This window comes from Lissotriton helveticus, chromosome 4_1 (genome assembly GCF_964261635.1).
Source record: "Lissotriton helveticus chromosome 4_1, aLisHel1.1, whole genome shotgun sequence".
Taxonomy (NCBI): Eukaryota; Metazoa; Chordata; class Amphibia; order Caudata; family Salamandridae; genus Lissotriton; species Lissotriton helveticus.
Genome location: NC_136063.1, coordinates 212,587,703 through 212,608,287, shown reverse-complemented (window position 1 = coordinate 212,608,287; position 20,585 = coordinate 212,587,703). Strand labels below are relative to the sequence as shown.

Below are 20,585 nucleotides of genomic sequence, written 5' to 3'. Positions count from 1 at the left end.
GTGAGCCTGCACATCACCAAAATACATGTGTGCCATGGACAAAAAAGCAGGGGGCTCTTCCGAAAGCAGAAGAATGTAGCCGTCATTGTTACAGATGCCTACAAGACGACACCTCAGTATCAGGGAGAAGAATCAAAGTAGAGGCAATCAGTGTCGTCGACGCTAGAGTCAGTGCCAACAGATCCAATATAAGCATCACGTGTGGGAACCCCAAAGGGCTGTGCATCGGAGCCGAAAAGGAGTCAAGCATAGATTCAGAAGGCCCCACTGACACCCTGGGAGGTGGTTCCGCAGAGTTAGGGTCAGTTGAGGCCTCACTGACCTCCTCGGTGGCCAAGAAGCATGCCAGAGGGAGAGTGAGAGGCAAATATGGCAAGAAGGGAGCGATTGTAGTCCCTCAACTGAGCCACAGTCATCTTGATGCCAGAAAAACCAGTAGGCATGGGACAGACACCTACTCTGACATCAGAGGAACAGGAGGTGAGCCAGGGATACTGCGTGTCCGCAGAAAAGCCGGGGAAGGCAGCAGTGCAGACCACCTATGTCATGACTTACCAGGCAACCGTGAGGACGAAGGTCATCAGGAGCTGGCCCTCGAGTGGTCCTGGGAGGAAGAAGATGACCATGCCCAAAGAGGGGCACCAACGACTATAGCTGAAGACATGAGCGGAACTGTTTGGAGTTAGGGTGCGTTCCTAGACACAACATGCAAGTAGGATGAGGGCTCGACATTGTAGTCCCCAGGTCCCCGAAGATATCCAGAAAAAAGTACACTGTTTCGTCGACAACATCGAGGTAGGCCAAAAATGCCCAGAGGTACCGCAATCCAGATCCACATGGAAGCGCAGAAAGGAAGAAACTGATATCAATGAATCCGGGGAAGGCTTAAATGGACTCTGACAACCTCACAACCGAAGAAAGACATCATTCAGTGTTGTCTGGCGCCCTCTACCGATGTGCAGAAGTACTGCTGTAGAAATATTCCCAGATATAGTCTGGCGCCTGGGGATAATTCTCAGGAAAGGAATCTGCAGCTAGACGTCTCTATCAGATAAGGAATTTACACCTAAGCCAAGGCATGATTTTTTGATGCAGTCTTCATTTCTACTTTCAAAGTTTTTAGTACAATTTATGGCCTAAAGGATCAAAGCGCCAACTGTGACAATCTAGTTGTGTAAGACAGTGTAGAAAAATATGGCCGACAATGATGGAGCACGGGTTGGCCTTGGAAGAATTTTCAAGAAAAATGTTCTGAGAAGGTAAAGATTAGTGGAGAAAGACTTCAGGCGGTCTCTGATAAGGATGCTTCATTTTGGGGAGCTGTTGCACAAAGTGATAGTGAAGATTTCTACGTTCAGACCTAGTTTCTAATTTGGAAGTCAAAAAATTTCCCTTCGCCGAAAGACCGCTGAACTGGATTTGCTGCTGCAGAGAAGAACGTAGCGTGAGTTGCCAGGAAGTCAAGCCAACCAGTGATGCACATTGGGCAGATAGATGATCAGGTTGGTCTCGATCTTTTCTCGGTTCTCAGAGCAGTTTTAGCCAAAAACTTTCTACGTACCAAGTTTTTGGTTTTAGCTATCTGTGCACCTAGAACACCAAAGCCAAGGGTCCAGGACTGGAGGGGCTCCACTTGGGGATACAGGGCACACTCAGGATGGGTCCTGGTGCAGATTCAAGCTGGTGGTATCCTGTTATGTCCCTGTGGCTCTGAACAGGCCAGCAAACTAGCCCTGTGAGTCACTCTGGTAGTCCTGAGTTCAAGTGATAAAGCAGGGCTCAAGCAGGAGGACAGGCCTCTAAGGGTTCAAGGCAGGCTCTGGGCAGCAAAGAAGTCTTTCCAGGTTCAGCAAAGTATTCTTGTGGAGTACAGCGCATGTCACAGCAGCAGGCAGTCCTCTTAGAGTCCTTCTGCAGGTCCAAAAGGTGAACGCAAGAATGGGTCTGAGGACCCTAGTTTTATACCTGGTGCCTTCTCTGAATAAAGGTTTCTAGAGGTTTCTCTTTCAAGTGATCAGAATATGCTGTATCTCCTGCCATGGCTGCAGGGATAATGCAGTGGAGACAGGCCTTTTGTGTGAAGGCAGAGCACAGCCTATTCCGTTGCAAGTGCGGCTGTGCCCAGTTCCGGCCCTCCTCCAGCAGATGTCCCTTTCAGGAACACCCAATCTTTCTACTGTGTGACTGTCTTGGAGGAATCAACTAAGTCCAACTAACAACTACAACCAGTCATGTGATCCAGGGAAGGCTGGAGGCATCAAATGGCAAAGAGCAGAAAAATGCCAACTTTCTACAAGTGGCATTTACAAAATTCTAATTTAAAATATGACTTCCCCAATAGGATAGGATAGTATTTATAGAGGAAGGTTGTCAAAGAGGATCTTTAATGACAATTTCACAAATACCAAACATGAAATGCTTATCTGTCCCAATCTTAAGTTAACACTTATTAGGTGTAATAAGGCAACCCAATGTTATCCCATGTGATAAGCAGGTCTCACAATATAAAAAACGAATTTAGGAGTTTTTCGCTAGGCCTGGGCCAAAACCTATGGCGTTCCACTCTGCAGAATTCCGTGGAGTTACAAAGAACTCTGCAAGATTCTGCAGAATTCCACGAATGGGCAGAAATAGGCATGTCACGCTGCTCATGCTGTGATTTAGCGCCAGAAGCTCGTTCCACACTGAAAAAACAGCATGAACAATGCCACATGGTGTGCCAGAGGGTGCAGTTTCTTGAGTCTATTTTGCTGGCGCTCAAGTACATTTTCTACTCAAGTGGCAGCTTTCTGACTGCGAATGGTTGCAAAAACCAGCGTTGGAGAAATCTCACCAGGTACCCTGCTAGCGACTGAAAATCTCTCCTGGGGATGCCGAATCTCACTTGTGCTTCCCAACTTAATGGTGTGTGGAAAAAACTCTGCCATGTGGTGGTTGGCGGAAAACGGCCAGAATTTGGCATAACAAGTGTAATGGGCAGTTGCCAAAACTTCCCTTCTGCTGGCGTACAGGAATATATCACCCACCCCTTCTACCATTACATGTAAAACTTAAAAATATACATCCAACCTTTTGATTACAATGCACCCTGCCATATAGGCTACCTAGGGCCTACCTTAGGGGTGACTTAGATGCAATTAAAGTGGAGTTTAAGGCTTGGCAAAGGAGTTATAATGCCAAGTCGAATTAGCAGTTTAAAAATGCGTTCAGGCTGCAAAGGCAGTCTGGGACAGGTTTTTAGGGGATACTTAAGTAGGTGGCACAATAGATGCGATTTAGTAGTGGGATGTCTCAAGGAGGCAGGATGAAGGTGGTTAACTGCCCCCGCACAATCTTGAAGCTTGGAAATGCAAACTGTGCAGGCCCAGGCACAGTAGCTTGCCCTGCTGCTGAGACAGAAGATCCTCATGAAGCAGTAGTTTGATTGGAGGACAGGTGATCATGCCCAGTAGTTCCGGATACCACACTCTTCTGGTCCAATCTGGTGCCACTAGGTTGAAGTGGGCCTGGCAGTTCATGATCTTACTCAGACCTAGGGTCAGGAGTGGCAGCAACAGGAAGGCATACAAGAGTCTCAAGCTCCATTCCAGATGGACTGCATCACTCTCAGAGATCCACCTTGGAAACTCCAATGTGGAAAAGTGGTTACATTGCACGTTCTCGTGGTAGTGAAAGATCGAGCTAGGGTTCTACACAGAGATGGAAGATGCTCTGTGATCTGCTAAGCACTGAAGGCTACATTAATTCACCCAGGCTGTTAAAGATCCTGCTAGTTGGTTTACCAGTGAAAAATTCCCTGGTGTTCCAACCACTTCCAAAAGCATAGAGCCTACTGTCATAAGACCCAAAACCACTCTCTGCCCTGCTTGTTTCAGTATCGCATGGAGGTGGTGTTATCTGTGAGCACTTGCACCAGCCATTGGTTCATAGTGGGCAGGAAGGCCTTCAATGTGAGTGATTCACCCTCCACTCCAACAAATGAATGTGGTGCTGAGACTCTACTGGAGACCAGCCCTCTGATCTCCATCTCTCCCTGCTGGCTTCCCCACCCAGATGCAATTCATCCTTCTCCAGTGTCAAATTTGGGTGGAGTAGAGGGAGGGGTCTTCCCTTTACCCAACTGAGGTCCAGTACACACTACTGCAGATCGTGTGCAGTATACTCTGCAATCTGAATACAATCCTCTAGTTTTCCCTTGTGCTGATTTCCCACTGCAAAGCCTGTATGTGACGGCTGATATATTTTACCAGCAGGATGAAGGAAGTCAACATTCCCAGCAGCCTCAGAGTGACCCTCCCTGAGATCCAGAACAGAGTCTTTGGAGACATTGAGCTCATATCCCCAATGCCCTGGACTCTCCACTCTGGAGAAAAGGCACAAATACATACAATATTCAGGATGGCCTAGATGAATGGGAGCAACCAGGAAGAAGTCAGGTGTGACTTTGGCACATTGGATATGAACCCTAGTGATGTTAGAAGGTTTGCCATCGTATGGATGTTGTTGTTGACAGCCTGTGCAAAGCCTACCTTAAGCAGTCAGTCATCAAGGTAGGAGATGTCTGGTACCCTCAAAGGTGTGCTGTGACCACTTTTGTGAACACCTGAGGGGCACTTGTGAGGCCAAAAGGAGGCAGTGGAAATTGAAAATGATTGCGACTCACTATGAACCTTATATAGTGCCTGTGGGTGCAGGACAGGAATATGGAAATAGACATCTTGGAGATCCAACCCAACCATGCAGTCTCTGAAGTCTTGGGCAGCAGGACTTGGGCAAGTGTGGGCATCTTGAATTTGTCCTTCAGAAGTCATACAGAGGATAACAATATAAACTAGGTTATCTGTCCTTCTTCAGCACATGGAAGTAGCTGGAGCACTGCCAAAGTCTTAATTCCAGTGCCACAACCCTCTCAAAGGTCTCTTTGGCCAAAAGGGCCTGCACTTTCTGCTGCATAACTGATAGATGGGCCTCCATTAGTTTCCATGAAATTGGCGGAAGGTGCAGGGGAGTGGCAAAAATAAGGATGACGTAATTCCGATGTACAAACTGGAGACACAACTTGCTTGAAGTGATGGCTGCCTCTGAATGGGTTACTGTGTGCTGGATATGACACACTAAAGAGGTTTTTTGGATGCAGATCTGGAGGGCAGGGGACAGAGCTACACATTGTCTCTGCTGTGCTGGAGCTGGCTTTTTTTGATCAACCGCTTTAGCCACGATAAGGTTGGAAGGCCTGTTGGGCATGTGGAGGAGCCAGACTGGTGACAATGAAACTCCCTGCCATTAAAGTGGCACAATTGGTGGAATTGACTGTTGGGTGCAGAAAGTCACAAGAACGTGTTTTGGCCCTGCTTTCCTTAGACCATTCCTGGGCAGTAACGGTCTGGTTGCCAATAGGTATGAATCAGCAAAGGGGATGTCCATCAAAGATACCTGGACAACCCCATATGCCTTATCAAGTTGTGGCACCAAATTGCCACACTCATACCCATCACTCGACCTAAGCAGTTGGTATTGTCAAAAACAGAAAGGATTTAACACAGCCACCATGGATAGCTTCAGTCATTGATGCCCTGAGCGTACCTGGAACTGCAGACACGACTTGAGCCACTGTGTCCCATAGTGGAGGGGTGAGTAGCAACCTAGAAAACAGCTGGCTTTCACTGAACACAGTACAAGGATTGTGGAAGAACAATTCGTTTACCAAATGTTGCTATTCTTTCCGACTCGCTATCAGGTGGGGTGGTGGTGAAGTAATTGGTATTTATGATACTGATGGACGCCTTCACCACAAAACTCTCTGGCGCAGGATGCTGTGTAAGAAAAGCAGGGTCACCTTGTGATGAGCGAAGATGTCAAGCGACCTCCCTATAAACTGGTGGTCATGAACATGGTCTTCCCCCGAGTGGCCAATGGGGTATCTTTAAACGTTAATAGGGAATCGGCAGCTGGTTTACCAGGTACCTTTGTCACAACATTGGTCTTCACATCCATAGTATGAAGTTTTAGATCCATTACTTCTGCTGCCCTATACCTAACAATGGCGGAGGAGGCACTTTCCTCAGTGGCAGGGCAAAAAAGTGAAACAAGGGCAGTATCTGGAGAAGTATCCAGAACAGTGGCTCCTTAGAGTATTTCATGCAAATTTACTTCACCATACTGGGAAACAAAATCATCCTCTCTTCAAAATTGTCCTAGTCTGAATCTGTGCCAAAAGACTGTGTAGAGCCTGGGCCCTACCATGTGGTAAGGACAAATAATCAGAATCAGAGAGATTGGTCACCAGCTGTGCTCCTGTAGGAACATAGTGCAGCCTTGGGTGAGATCATGGTGGATTGTGTTCAGTGTTGGTAACCACAGTGGGCTGGAATCCTTCCTCTGGTGTCAGCACTGGAGTCTAGGCAAAGTGCAAAAGTGACTGGCATAGCAGGTCATGTCAGAACTGAAGTCAGCACCGAAGCCTGTGAAGAACAGATGTGGGTCTGGAGCGCCAGAAAATGCTCCTGTGGATCTTTGGTGCCTGAAGGCCTGCCAGATGGAACCGATAAAGTGCCAAAAAAGTGCCTCATGGCCTCCCTAAATTCCTCTACTTGCCGCAACATCATTGACAGACTTTTTGGTGTATTGGGACTAGGCTCGGAATTGGCTACAATGGGGATCTGGGGCATGACTGGGAGTTTCATTGATGTCCACGCACCTTCTCTGGAGTTTGAGAACGGCAGGAAGGGGCCAGTTCCTTCATAGTTTTCTTATGCTTCATTTTGGACTTAATGAATACTTTGACCTCTATGATGATCAGGTCCTTTCGACTTTGAGCAGTGGAACCTTCCAGGTTTTGAAACCAACAGCTTCACCTTGCAATATAGTATGGTGTTTGGATTGATGTGAGCACAGTTGTTGTAGGCCCTGGAATTAATGCATAGACTCCAGGTAACATAAGCATACTCAATGAGGGTCAGTCATAGACATCTGGTTCTGACACTCCCTATGTGACTTGAACCCTGTTGTTTTAGATGGAAACTTTGCAAGAAAAAGCCCTTGGAGTAGCTCCGGATCTGTGTCAGAAGCCATGGAAAGAAAAGAACTGACGTCGGTGCATATGGATACCTCTTCTATGCTGCCCTGCTCTTCACTTCTGGAGTGGAACTATGTTGGCGCAGAGCCCCACAACACCACCTACCTGCACTCAGAAGTACAGCTTTAAAGTTTTCTGATCCAATTTGATGCTCGAGAAACATTCACAAGGTGAGGAACCTGTGGTTTCAATTATCCATCAGAATAACTATTCTTCTCATGTGATCACCAGAGTAGTTGAGCCTTCTTCAAGACGCAATTTGAGAGTGAAAATATTATTGCATCAAAGCAGACAATGCAGGTGATAGATAAGATACATTGTGCCGTGCCACTGCAATTTCATACCTCTGTTTACATCAACATTTGAACTGAATGGCCTGTGTAAAATGTATTTTTGAGTTCTTTCACTTGTCAGACAAAAGAAATGTAATTGCAAAAGTTGCCAGTGCAACATATTTTATCACAAAATATTAGCGCAAAATGACACCCATGCAATGTTGGTTTTAGTGCGCATGTTGTTTGTAGGAGGCCAAGCGAAACACACATGAATATGCAAGCCAATTTAATACAGACCTTTTGAAAGTTGATCGATGGAACGGTTTTCTACTTTTAAACATGTGGTACTTGGAACTGGATCATTAAACAACAGGAATTCATTGTTCATGACCTTACCCTTGGTCCTGTTTGTCCTGGTTGTCCGGGTGCACCTGGTGGTCCGGATGGTCCCCGTTCTCCTGATAGTCCTTGTGGACCCATGATTCCTGTGTGACCTTTGTGGCCGGGTGTTCCGGGTTCACCAGCTGAGCCTTTCTCTCCCTGGGCTCCTTTGTCACCTTTAATGCCTGGATCTCCCTAGATAGAGGATAACACCAATGAAACCCTCAGTATTTCATCTCCACCAATCACCGTATTAGAGTTACCATTGTATTCATATTCAAGACCATTCTATATGTAATTCAAATTGAGGCCCCTCACTGATGAACCTCTGCTGTTTTATGCACATCAGGATGAAACATTGGACAGACAACGAGAATGCATCATTTGCAGGCAATAACTACCAGTATACGCCTGATCATGAAGCAACCTCTGGCTGCCTGCCAATAGCATTCTTGCCTTTAGACATGTAGCAATAACTTCAGTAAAGTAGGCACACCCTTTAATTGCCCGAGTGGTCATTATTAGCCATTGTTATTTGCAGCGGTAGGCAGTAACATTTAATTTGAATTTAATTTTCTATACGAGACAAATAATCTTTCTCCTGTCCTTAAACTCAAGACTTCGGGGCATATTACCAACCAATAGAGATAATTTTTGGCTCTAACTTGTTTAGAGACAAAAATTATCGCCGCAAATCGGCGATTTTTATCGCAGATAAACCTTGGTATTACCAAGGTTTATCGCAAATGCGATAAAAAACGGCCGCAATGCATGAATATCGCTGAAAAGTCAGCGATATTCATGCATTATCGAGCAAATGCTCTTAGCCATGTTATCCACCTCCCATTGGATAACATGGCTAAGAACTGCTCCTGGGCAAGTGTTAGCTTTTGGAGATATTCACGCTTAGCGCGAATATCTCCAAAAGTTGGTAATAGGAGATAGCGATGTTAGTGACTGTTTTCAGTCGCTAACATCTTGGCACGCCCACTTTGAATGTCATTAGTGATAAATATCACTGGCATGCAAAGCGGGGCCCAAGATGGTCCCTATCTCCTATTAGCTGTCGCTAACTGGTGTTAGCGACAGCTAGGTAATAGGCAGATAATTTTATCTCCGCTTTCTTGGCTTTTAAAGCCAAAAAAGCGGAGATAAAGCCCCTTGATAATATGCCCCTCCATTTTTCCAGCCTGCTATAAAGAGCTCATGTCGGGTTTGTTGAGGAAGCATAATACTAACTCAGACATGTTTTTTTGGCAATGCATACTTAACAAATTGTTTCAATTTTTTTAACAACTCTTCTACGCTGAGCGGAAGCAACATGGGGGAATGTGGGGGTGGGTTTCAGAAACAATGAGGGTGGGAGAAAGGAACTCAGATGTCATGGGTGGGGGACGGCACGAACACGGAGAGGGGAACGTAGAGAGGAGAAAATGGATGATAGAGAGCCCCACAAGAGAAGCACTTGGGTGTAAATGCAAGCCGGGATGGAAAAAGCACTTGAGAGCATCAGAGAGGAGGATAGGCAAAGGCAGAAGGGAAGCAAAAGAGCAACAGGAATGAGAGCGGCATAAGGGGAGAGATACACAAGGGACACAGCTGGAAAACACGCTGGGGCATATTACCAACCAATAGAGATAATTTTTGTCTCTAACTTGTTTAGAGACAAATATTATCGCCGCAAATCGGCGATTTTTATCGCAGATAAACCTTGCTATTAGCAAGGTTTATCGCAAATGCGATAAAAAAAGGCCGCAATGCATGAATATCGCTGAAAAGTCAGCGATATTCATGCATTATCGAGCAAATGCTCTTAGCCATGTTATCCACCTCCCATTGGATAACATGGCTAAGAACTGCTCAGGGCAGGTGTTAGCTTTTGGAGATATTTGCGCTTAGCGCGAATATCTCCAAAAGTTGGTAATAGGAGATAGCGATGTTAGCGACTGTTTCCAGTCGCTAACATCTTGGCACGCCCACTTTGCATGTCATTAGTGATAAATATCACTGACATGCAAAGTGGGGCCCAAGATGGTCGCTATCTCCTATTAGCTGTCGCTAACTGGTGTTAGCGACAGCTTGGTAATAGGGAGATCATTTTATCTCCGCTTTCTTGGCTTTTAAAGCCAAAAAAGCGGAGATAAACCCCCTTGATAATATGCCCCGCTGTCTTGTACAGGTCTTAAACACAATTAAAAAAACATTTTTTGGCGCACCGGAAAATGGAGTAGTGGAAGGACACAAGTAATGTGTCCATGCTCCAGGGGAGGCACAAACACAGTCAGTGGAAAGAATGCCCACACGTGCCAACATAGTAGAAGCAAGCAAATGACTGACAATTAAGTTAACCAATGGGAAGCAATGGGCGGGCTCTACAGCCACTGTAAGCTAACCTATCATTATGTTTTGCAACAAACAGTGCATGAGCTATCTCAGGCGAGACCTAAAACATCTGTTACAAAAAAATTGTTCAAGAAAATTAATTACTTCTTAAGAAATAATTACTATTTGCTACTAGAAAGCCAAAAATAGCATTCACGATGTGAAAGTCTAACAACTGCATGTGCACTTTCCCATTTCACATACTGGCATGCCAGTTTAGTGATGCTAAAGCTGATTCACAATTTTTTACTTGCTGTCAAAAATTAATTATTCATGCAACCCTAGAATCTGGATCACAAAAGTGTGCACATTCTGCTCTTGGGTGACTATTCTAAATATATATGCAGCATTTACTGCAATAATGAGGACCATTCAACATACCCGTTCACCTTTTGAGCCACGTTCACCAACTTTCCCAACAGCGCCCTGCAAATAAAAAACAAAATGTAGCATCTAATTGTTGCAGGACATATTTTGTCATGCTATTATTGAGTGTAATTTAAGAGACTCGTACTCGGAAATATACTAAGACGCAATATCAACATATTGAATGTAATGGACTATTTGCGCACCAAATCTGACTTAGATACCTGTGTATATTCATGTTTTGTATTCACAGAGCTCTAATTAAAACTTGAAGGGGCATAGTATTAAACGCGCATAGCGCAATTTTCATTATCGTCGTCTATCGCTGGAATTCAGCGCCAGTTTAGCGACATATTATAAACGCTTTTCACCCGGACGAAATTAAATTCAGCGATAGAGGGTAATAACATGCATTAGCATGAGAAAAGCAGCGAAAAATGACCTGCGATAATGTAAACCTTGATAATAGGCAGGTGTGGACTTAGCTCTGAGATCCACCTCCCATGTTACAGATGGCTAAGTCGGATTAATAGCAGGAGTTAAAATCCTGCGATAAAGAGGCCTTTCCGCGACTTTGATCATCGATTGGCGGGTCTGAGGCATCCTTGTAAATATTGCAATGCAGTTTTAGCGATGTTTACCCATGTTGTTCTGTGAGGAACGCCCACTTTGCATGTCATTAGTGATAATAATCGCTGACATGCAAAGTGGAGAAAAGACGGCTGCTAACTCAAGGAAACACAAGTTAGCGTGTCCTTGAAAATAGAGCGATATTTAAATCACCGCTTTTTGGCCGAAAGCAGCGAAATAGTGCTTGGTAATATGCTCCATAATATTGCATTGGAGTAACTCTTCCCCATGGATAACTGAGGAGCTTTTCTGGTCCATCTGCAAACGTAATGTACTCAGGTCAAAGTCAGAAGTAAACGCATATTCATGGTGGTAAGTGGAGGCAACACCCTCAAAATTGCAGTGCCTAGAACCGGTTTCTTCATGGGAAAATATTGTACCCTATCAACAAAATGAAGTGGAATTTAAGGGCCTGATGTACTATAATTCCATTAGGAAAAAATGGCTGCAATTTGCGCACCGACATTTTGAGAATGGCATAGTATTTTTATGACTGACCTTTGTAGTGATAGGTTGGTTTACAAAATACTGAATCACAGCGGGTCACAAAATGATCTGCCTAATTAGTAGCCATTAGGCTGGTTGCAATTTGCGACCCCCTTGTTTACTGGAAACACCTGACCTGGTGTCCTGCAAGGGATAGCAGAACACCCCATCACAAAAAAATTCAAAGCACCCTATGTTGCTTAACACAACAAGTGCAGCATTTTTTTTTACTTTAAAAAGTTTTTTATTTTGAAAAACTTACAGGAAAAAGGCAGTGGTTGCATGGACCAATGCCTCCTCCCCCTAGGCCTGCCATCGCAGTTCTTAAAGGCATTCCGTTCCCTTTGCCACTCAGTTACCATCCCAGCTCGGGAGACTGTAACTCAACAATGGTTTGCACCTGCAATTGCAGTCGTAAATAACTGATTACTTTAGCAATTGGAAGTAGGAGGGTTAAGAACATTTCACGTCCCCTTCTATTTGGGATTCAGAAAGGATCGTAAAAGTGCTTTTATGAGTCAGAAAAAAAGTTTCCAACTGGTAAAATGGCTTTGTACATAAACCCTGTGATTTTGCAAATACAGGGTTTATAATCGCCAAAGAGGTTTCTACATCAGGCCTTACATTCACCTTTACTGGTATGCATATGCAAATGTATGCTATGTACCTTTATGTATGTACACATGGAAACTTATCAGGATCATGAAATTCAAAAATAATTTTGCAAATTCTCCTGGACATGGGTGACTACACAATAGTCCCACATTTACTCCAAATGTAGGAGAACACCTGCTGCTCTTTGTGAATTGGGCACTGCAACAATATAGCAGGTGGCTGTATTGGCAGACTGGCGATGTGCAAACACTTTTGCGTGGCAATTCGTTGTGGTAAAGTGTGCATCGATTTGCAAAAGTAGCTGCAAATAGTATAACAGAAGCTTTATTCTACATGTGCTAATCAGTTATATTTAATTTTGACGTATTTAAAAAGTAGGGCAGGTTTTACTTTGGGACCCAAGTATGTTTAACTGCTGATGCTTTTCTTCAACTTTAACTCACAGCCCTCGCTCATTCACTTTAGGAGAACATTCCGTACTCTGAGGGATGCCTTGGACAGCATGTAGCAGATAATCGAAAATCATTACTCAATCAATCAATAAGTGATCTATCTATGATTTTGGATAGGTGAATAGTAATGAAGGTAGAAAATTCAAAATAAAGCCCAAATATAATCATTTCGTAAAGAAAGAGTAACCATGTAAAAATATTACCAGAAAAGGAAATCGGTGATTCCAGAGTTGAGAATCCTCAAAAGACTGCACGGTTATTTTTAGATTAAAGTGGCCAGAATGAAGCAAGCCAGTGCTATCCAATTTGAATAATAAATGAGCGAGCAATGAGCTCTTTTGAAGATAAAAGAGGCAGGATACTGACCTCTAAATATGAATCAATTCCTTAATTAACATATATTGATTGTTTTTATGTTTGATAACAGAGTAAAGGGTTTCTGTTGTGATGTTTTTTTAAATCAATAACTTGTGAACAAAGATGTGAATTAGACTTTGAATTAATTGCAAATTTAGTATGTAGCTTTAGAAAACTGAAAATGTGAAAATTGAAATTACATTCCCCAATTGATAGCGAACAATGGGGCATATTACCAACAAATAGCGATATTTATCGCTAAGTAGGGTTAGTCGCAATATTTTTATCGCCGTGTATCACCGGTTTTTATCGCTGAGATAACTTGCTATTAGCAAGGTTTATCTAAAAAGCGATAAAAATCCAGGCGATAGCAGCGAAATGCGTGAATATCGCTGGGAATACAGCGATATTCACGCATTAGCGATGAAATGCTCTTAGCCATGTTATCCACCTCCCATTGGCTAACATGGCTAAGAACTGGTCTGGGCAGGTGTTAGTGTTTGGAGATATTCGCGCTTAGCGCGAATATTTCCATCGCTACGCCTGCCTTGCTAATAGGCGATAGCGACGTTAGCGACTGCTGTCAGTTGCTAACGGGTTGGGTACGCCCACTTTGCATGTCATTAGCTATAAATATCGCTGACATGCAAAGCAGGCCCCAAACCGCTCGCTATCGCCTACAAGTTGTCGCTAACTGCTGTTAGCGACAGCTTGTTAATAGGGCGATAGAATTATCGCCGCTTAGCGGCCGAAAACGGCCGCTAGTGAGGCGATATTCGTCTATCGCCCTTCCTTGGTAATATACCCCAATGTTACTATGAGGTGATATTCCATCAGTGCAATAGTAATACATATAAATCTGCAGAATGTAACATACATGCAACATCCAAATCTGCGACTTGTCTCCTACCGGGAATGACAACGTATTTTTAATGAATTAAAAAATGTAACTTACAATGATTGAAACAAGTAGGCAAATTATTATAGATCATCTGCTGAACTTTGCCTCAGCATTTACGAAAGAAGAATAAAAAACGAAATTATGTAAAGCTTATAGCATTATTAAAATCACACTTTTATATATTATTGCACATTGACATATTTCGGGGGCAGGAAACCGGATTCCATTTGTGATTGGCATATACAATAACCAACACTGTTTCAAAGTATTGTGTGCTTTTTGCATACTTTTGTGTAACCCCTGCCAACAAAACATTCAGCATTTGCAAAATATCTACATAAAAATTTGACATTGGGTATTTTGCATTTGTAATGTAAATAAATGACAATGGATATGATATAAGAAGGGCCCTTACTGCTCCATTTGCCATCCCGACACTTGAAAGTACCAATTTTCAGCATTAAATATGCACAAAAAGGTAGATTTGGGGCAGTGGTATATAGATAGAAAAAACATGATATAGTACATTTGTACAAATGTGGTTTAAAGTAGATCCTCATATGTGACAACATGGTAAAAATATGGTTGATTGCTGACAAACAGAATCACTGGATCAGTAGGGGAGAGATTGCTCCACCAACAAAACCCAAGAATATTCCTTGAGAACTCACCTCTTTTCCTTGGGATCCCTTCTCTCCCGGCTCTCCCTATAAGATAATCGAGATGAAGATTCAAAGTTAGAAAATGAAGAAGCTCACTATATGCATGTGACTCCCAACACGGAACAAACCATTAATGTGTCATGTACCTTCTGTGGGGAGTATTGTGAACATTCCTCATCTTACTCTTTCTTGCCTGCACCCACACTCAGTGCCATCATAACACGTGATAAATTGAACCCTCTGTCTAGCTAGGCTAATTCTAGATGCTCTTTCCAAGTGTACATAGTGAAATCCAGGTATTATTTCAAGCTGAAGTGAAATAAGTCTGCCTGAAACTTAGATGATGCTACCTATCATTCATGCAGGAAGGCCCAAGTGATATGGAGACATAAGGCCTGATTACAGTGTTGGAGGTTGGACCGCCGACAGGCCATTGGTGGCAGTCTGACTGCAGACAGCCCTTCGGTACGACCACCGTATTCCGATACTGGCGGTTGAACCCTAAGCTGTTGAACGCAAGACTGACGGCTCCTCCAGGATCATAGTTCCCAATGGGTTGGCAGTCGGAGCAGTGTCCCTGAAAGACAGCGGTGCAGAATCTGATGAATCTGGCTATATTGCCAGGTGAGTGTGTGCCCTCTCTGAGAAACAGTTATCAACTTGTCCCTTTTTGCCAGAGGTAGAAAAATAACGAACATCTCTTATTGGTTCTGGAATTAACACCCTTGAAGGCTGTCACTACTTCAGCCCCAGGTCGTCAGGGAGGCTAGGGTTCCTGCAGGGTCCAGTCCACTATGGTCAGCTGGGCCTTCTTGGAACCAGGCAGGGCAGGAGGCCAGCCACGTGACACACGTAGAGAAGTTCTTGTCTATGTGTGCCGGCAGGAGTTCCTTCTTTCTTTCTTTCCAGCAGCTTCCGGACAGTCATCTTTCTTTAGGTTTTGACTTTTCAGGTCCAAAAATATTCTGAGGAGGTTACGATGAGGTACCAGTATTATCCTGTGCACTAGCGGGGATTGTTAATTCCCTGCACCTGATCCTGGCAAATTACCTGCAAAATCCCAACCTCGTTTTCCAGCACTTCCTTTCTTGCCCCTCCTTCTTTCCACTCTCATATGGCGATGAAGCTTTCTCCCCTCTGCTAGTGCTAAAACTAGCGTTCATACCTGTTAATAGTTCAGACAGAAAGTAAAGGAAGAGCTTGCCCTATATGGGATCTCTGATTCAAAGGAAGAGCTGTGAAGCTAACGGGCCCGATTCACAGAATGAATTTAAGACTCAATCCTAAACTTACTACTATTTTGGTATTCACAGAATGCACTTACTACTTTTGGCATTCACAGAATGAACTTACTACTTTTGGTATTCACAGAAGTTAGGATTTTGTCTTAAGTTTGTCTTAAGACAAACTTAAGACAAACTTAAGACAGACTTAAGATAAAATCCTAACTTAAGTCTGTCTTGAGTTTCTCACTACATCTGTAGGAAATCTACTTTGACCATTTAATTAAATTTCTAATACGGAGTGGAAAATAACTTTGATCGTCATTTTTCCGGGGCACAATAAAATAAAGTGACTTTTATTCGTAGCTAGGCTAGCTCATGAATAATGTAAATTTGCATACACACTGGCAAACAGTTATTGTAACCGAACTGTGGCTTACTCATGTTTCCTAATATCTAGCATGGCACTTTTATATGTAATATTCACAGAGAGTAAGTCACTACCCAACTATGGGCAAGGGAGCTAATCACAGAACAATATAGCCGATTGAGGGATTTGGGGGGGGGGGATGTCCAGGCGCCCCCTGCATATAACAGAGGGGCGCCATTAGTCACTCCACAGGCATGAGCAAAGTGGGAGTCCCTCATTGGAGTTTCCATGAAAGAGGGTTCCCTGTGATGTCATCTCGGGGTGCCGCCCGGGACCGCAGCATATAAGACATTGCAAGGAAAAGGATTGTCCTCTTTTCCCTCCACTGTGCACCGGTATCCATTTTACCACATTCTCACACCCACCCACCCATTCCTGGATGAACACGCAATTAGCTGAATTTCTTGCATCAGAAAAGGGGGCTACCCCAAATATGGACTAATTTACTGAACTGTCCACGTGGAGTGGAGGTGTGTTGATTTGTGTGGGCACTGGGCAAGCAGGAGGGGGGGGCTGACCTGCAGGTGTTCCTGGATTTTACTGCCCTACCCCAGGATGCCTCGAGTTGAACATATTGGGGGATCTGCCTTGTGAGAGGTACCCCGGTAGAGACAGAGGGCTATGAGGTGTCCTGGTGTATGTATTGGTATGGAATAGCAGGTATTGCCTGCCCAACCCACTGAGAGATGGGGAGAAGTTCCTACCATAGTATGTATGCCTTAGATGCCCTTGGTGGAGGGCATTGGTGATGGATAAGGAAAAGGGCCTTTGGCACTTTCCATGCTGAAGTGTTCAGCTGTGATGGCAGGTGTAGACACCTCTGTATTGCCTGCACAATCTTTTAACTGTTTTGCTAACCTTATGTCCTGCATGCTCATAACAATAATGTATGTTGTTGCTGATCTTACGTCCTTTTTTTGTTTAACAATGACACTATGTGAATAAAAGGCTACGCCCTTGGTTAAATCACCTTAGGATCAACAAAGACAGAGAGGCAGCCGGGCTAACGGCAACTGCACTACCTAGGCTAGTCACCAGTGTTCTTAGTACTTGTATTGCCCACCTCAAATGGCCAGCTGACAAATAACCACAAATAGAAACATGAAGAAGGTAGATGAGAGGCAATGCACAAGATTAGCAAATTACAGAGTCTACAAAGTAACATTCATTCAACAGTCAAGTTGCAGGTTTTGTTGTATGTCTTTATTTAACACAAGCTCTGTGTGCAGCTGTAGAAACAGCCAACGTGTTTTCCTTAGCAAGGGCTTCTTCAGGGCAATAAAAAGTAATGAGGTGTCTTTGGTCAATGGATTCAATCTGGTAGCTTATAATGGAAGCAAAGCGTCCTTCGTAAGGATGTGATCTCCAGAGAAGAGGTCGTAGGCCGTAGGTAGTGCCTATGTATCTTCAATATATAAGTAGTGAAAGTCGCCTCCAAGGCGGGGGTAAGTTTCAGAGGGCAATTTGATGCCTCCAGTGTGTCTTGTAAGAGTACTTAATTGAATCGGTGAGTGTTTCTGAGTAGAGACTGTGTGCCGAACACTCTGGATTAGGAACAATGGATCCATAAAAAATGAAACAGATCCCAATTGAGAAAAGGCATCACATGGAGAGGTCCTAGGACCTGACCATATGATTGTCAACCGCGTTTGACCTTACATCGATTTAACACGTCATCATCGGAGCAAAGAAATTTGTGAGATCACATGGGGGGGGGGAAAATGGGTCCCAAATGAAAACTATTAGATGCCCTCAATTTTGGGAAGAGAAAAATTGATAATTATTGGTGCAATGGTTTATAAGCCTGTACAGGAGTTACAAGGAGAGATATGGATACAATTATCTCAAGTGATGCGTGAGACCCAGGTCATGATGGTGGTACCATAAAGGCGCTACTGCCATGTATAGCAGTGGTTTGCTTTGGAATATATACTATGGATTTCTCGGACAACTATTTAATTTGGAAAAGCCTGATTTCGGAAATGTTTTGCTCATCAAAAATATTTTTAGGTGCAAAAAAATATCTGCTGGTATAATTCCCCACACTCTAGTTTACAGAACCACGATTTGCAGGGATATGCACATATTCATGTGCCTTCAACTGTGGGAAAATCATGAACTGATACAACTTCGGAACTGTTTTGGTTTCAACTAACCATTATGACTCTGGAAAGATTTGCAAATCAAGTTTAAATAATTCTGGCGTTTCCAAGCTGGAGAAGCGAAAAGGAACCCTACCTGAGTTGAAGGCGATGGAGGAGAAGTGTTTTCTCTAAGAAATGTGCTAAGTAAGATTCCTGCTAAACAAACTCCGACCTGCAGACATTCAATAGGGCATGTTTAGTTTAGATCGTTCCTGGAAATCTGCAGCTTTTGCTGATTTCCAGGAGCAGTCTTGAAATCCTTTGATCCGCCAAGTAGAAAGTGATCCAGTCAAGTTGTAGCATATATCTACCTAGAGGTAAGTTCTGACTTTAGCCCAACAAATGTAGTTCTCTGTTCCTGGTACTTACTGAGATCTTCTACAAGTGGGATAGCAAGGGGGTTATTGACCTTCATCTGACTTTGATGTGAAATAAAGCCACAAATGGCCTGCAGCAGAGCCACTTACATCCCTGAATACTGGTGCCACTGCACCTGCTTCACCATGACTAGTGATGCCCCTGGCTTCTTTAGAAATGGTCATCCTCACAGTGTAGCACTTAGTACATACGTGATATTAGACAACGCACACAATAGACTGTTTTCAGTATCAAGAGTGTTGAAACTCTAACAAAAAATAACTGGAAGGATGAGGGCCGACTGCTCCTCCAACTTTACTTTACAAAGCATTTAAAGGTCCAGTGAAGGAATAGACCGACCACCTGCAGGAATTGTGTGATTAAAGGCAACGTCCCTCCGTTGCCCAGCTTCTATTTCCTGTGATAGCTAACCTTTCTCCTGCAGATGCACTCAGCGGAGAATAATTCGCAGTACAAAAGAGGCACACTCTGTTCTTCGGTACTATATAAATACCTGTCAAGCTGACACACAGTGCAGATAATTGCAATGTGCAGTCATTCAACCCGTGTTGCCTGTGAAACAGCGATGCAGATCTGTGATGCGCATCCACCGAACAAATTAATTTGAAAAATACAAGAGCTCCAACTTTTCACAATGGGAGAAATGGTCTGTGTCATGATTTCTTTCTCCATCATCACAGAAACAGACAAGGGATGTGGGCACACTTTATGAAGACATAGCCCTATCGACACTGCATGCAACTCTGTCAACCAGTGAGCAGCAATAGGCACTTTTGGGGGTTGTGGATGCGATTTAAGAAGCAATTTCAACATTTTTGGGTGATCCGCATCTACCTAAATTGGGCTAATAAAAGAAGGAAACTGTGTGTGGTCATTTGCAAAAGTCAATGCACAATAAAGAATTTGCATGCTACGGGACGTGTAGGTAACTGATGTATGGTCTGATTGATCTGATTGGCTGCCAATCAAAATGATAGGGCACACAGCACTTTTCCAATTTAAAGAGTTCGTCTCTTAGGACCATTCTCATTGAGGACGGGCGCCATCTTGGAGCGTCCCTGCGCTCCTCCCTCCATTTCTTCGCCTATTTAAAGTCGCTCTCTCCCGCGCAGCGGGAACGCGCAGCTGGACGCCGTCGCTTGCCGGAGTCTTGCCAGAGTCCTGCCCGTCTGCACCCGTCCGCACTAAGGACGCGCGGGGCGCGGCAGGACATCATCGTGCTGTAAGTATGATCCATCAGTACTCTGGCCAGGCCCTCCGCTCGATTAAATGTAGTTTGCCCTCTTGTCCACACTCGGCTCAGCATCCCCTATGCGGGCCCCATACCTGCCCTTGTGGTTGGTGGGAACTACCGACACCGACGAGAGCTCCTAGCCAGATACTGTTATGTCGTAAGAAGGAACTTCCTTCTCCTACTGCCATTAAACTCTGGCACCATAATGTCAGATCTCTGTCGAAGCATCATCGAGATATTTTTGAACTTATCTCTCTAGAAGGCCCTGATGTCTTCTTTATGACGGAGACCTGGCTTGGCGATGAGGACTTGGCCATTATTAATCTGGCCCTCCCCTTGGGTTACGCTATCCATACATTAAACCGTAAGGGGAGAGGTGGAGGCATAGCTGTGGCTTTTAAATCTTGCTTTACCTGTACCTGGAAACCTATGGACTTGGCCGGTGCAGAGTGTGCTTATTTCTCTATCAGCATCAGCCAGTATCAAACACTGTCAGGTCTTCTGATATACCGCCCTCCAGGGAGTGACAGTGCCTTCAGGAAAGCTCTTCCTGAGCTGGTAAGTTCTCTCTCTCTGTTCTCCTCCAACATTACC

General features: G+C 44.1%; 1 protein-coding gene across 1 annotated transcript in view; it reads right to left on the bottom strand.

The window, feature by feature from the left end:
* The window catches only part of COL22A1 (collagen type XXII alpha 1 chain), a 1,057,215-nt gene that overhangs the window by 16,381 nt on the left and 1,020,249 nt on the right, over positions 1 to 20,585 (bottom strand). Inside the window, exons 55-57 of the mRNA XM_078686128.1 lie at positions 14,592 to 14,627; positions 10,495 to 10,539; positions 7,747 to 7,926 (exon numbers count right to left, since the gene is read on the bottom strand). Of these exons, the coding sequence (XP_078542254.1) occupies positions 7,747 to 7,926; positions 10,495 to 10,539; positions 14,592 to 14,627 (261 nt within the window). The remainder of the gene's footprint in view (positions 1 to 7,746; positions 7,927 to 10,494; positions 10,540 to 14,591; positions 14,628 to 20,585) is intronic.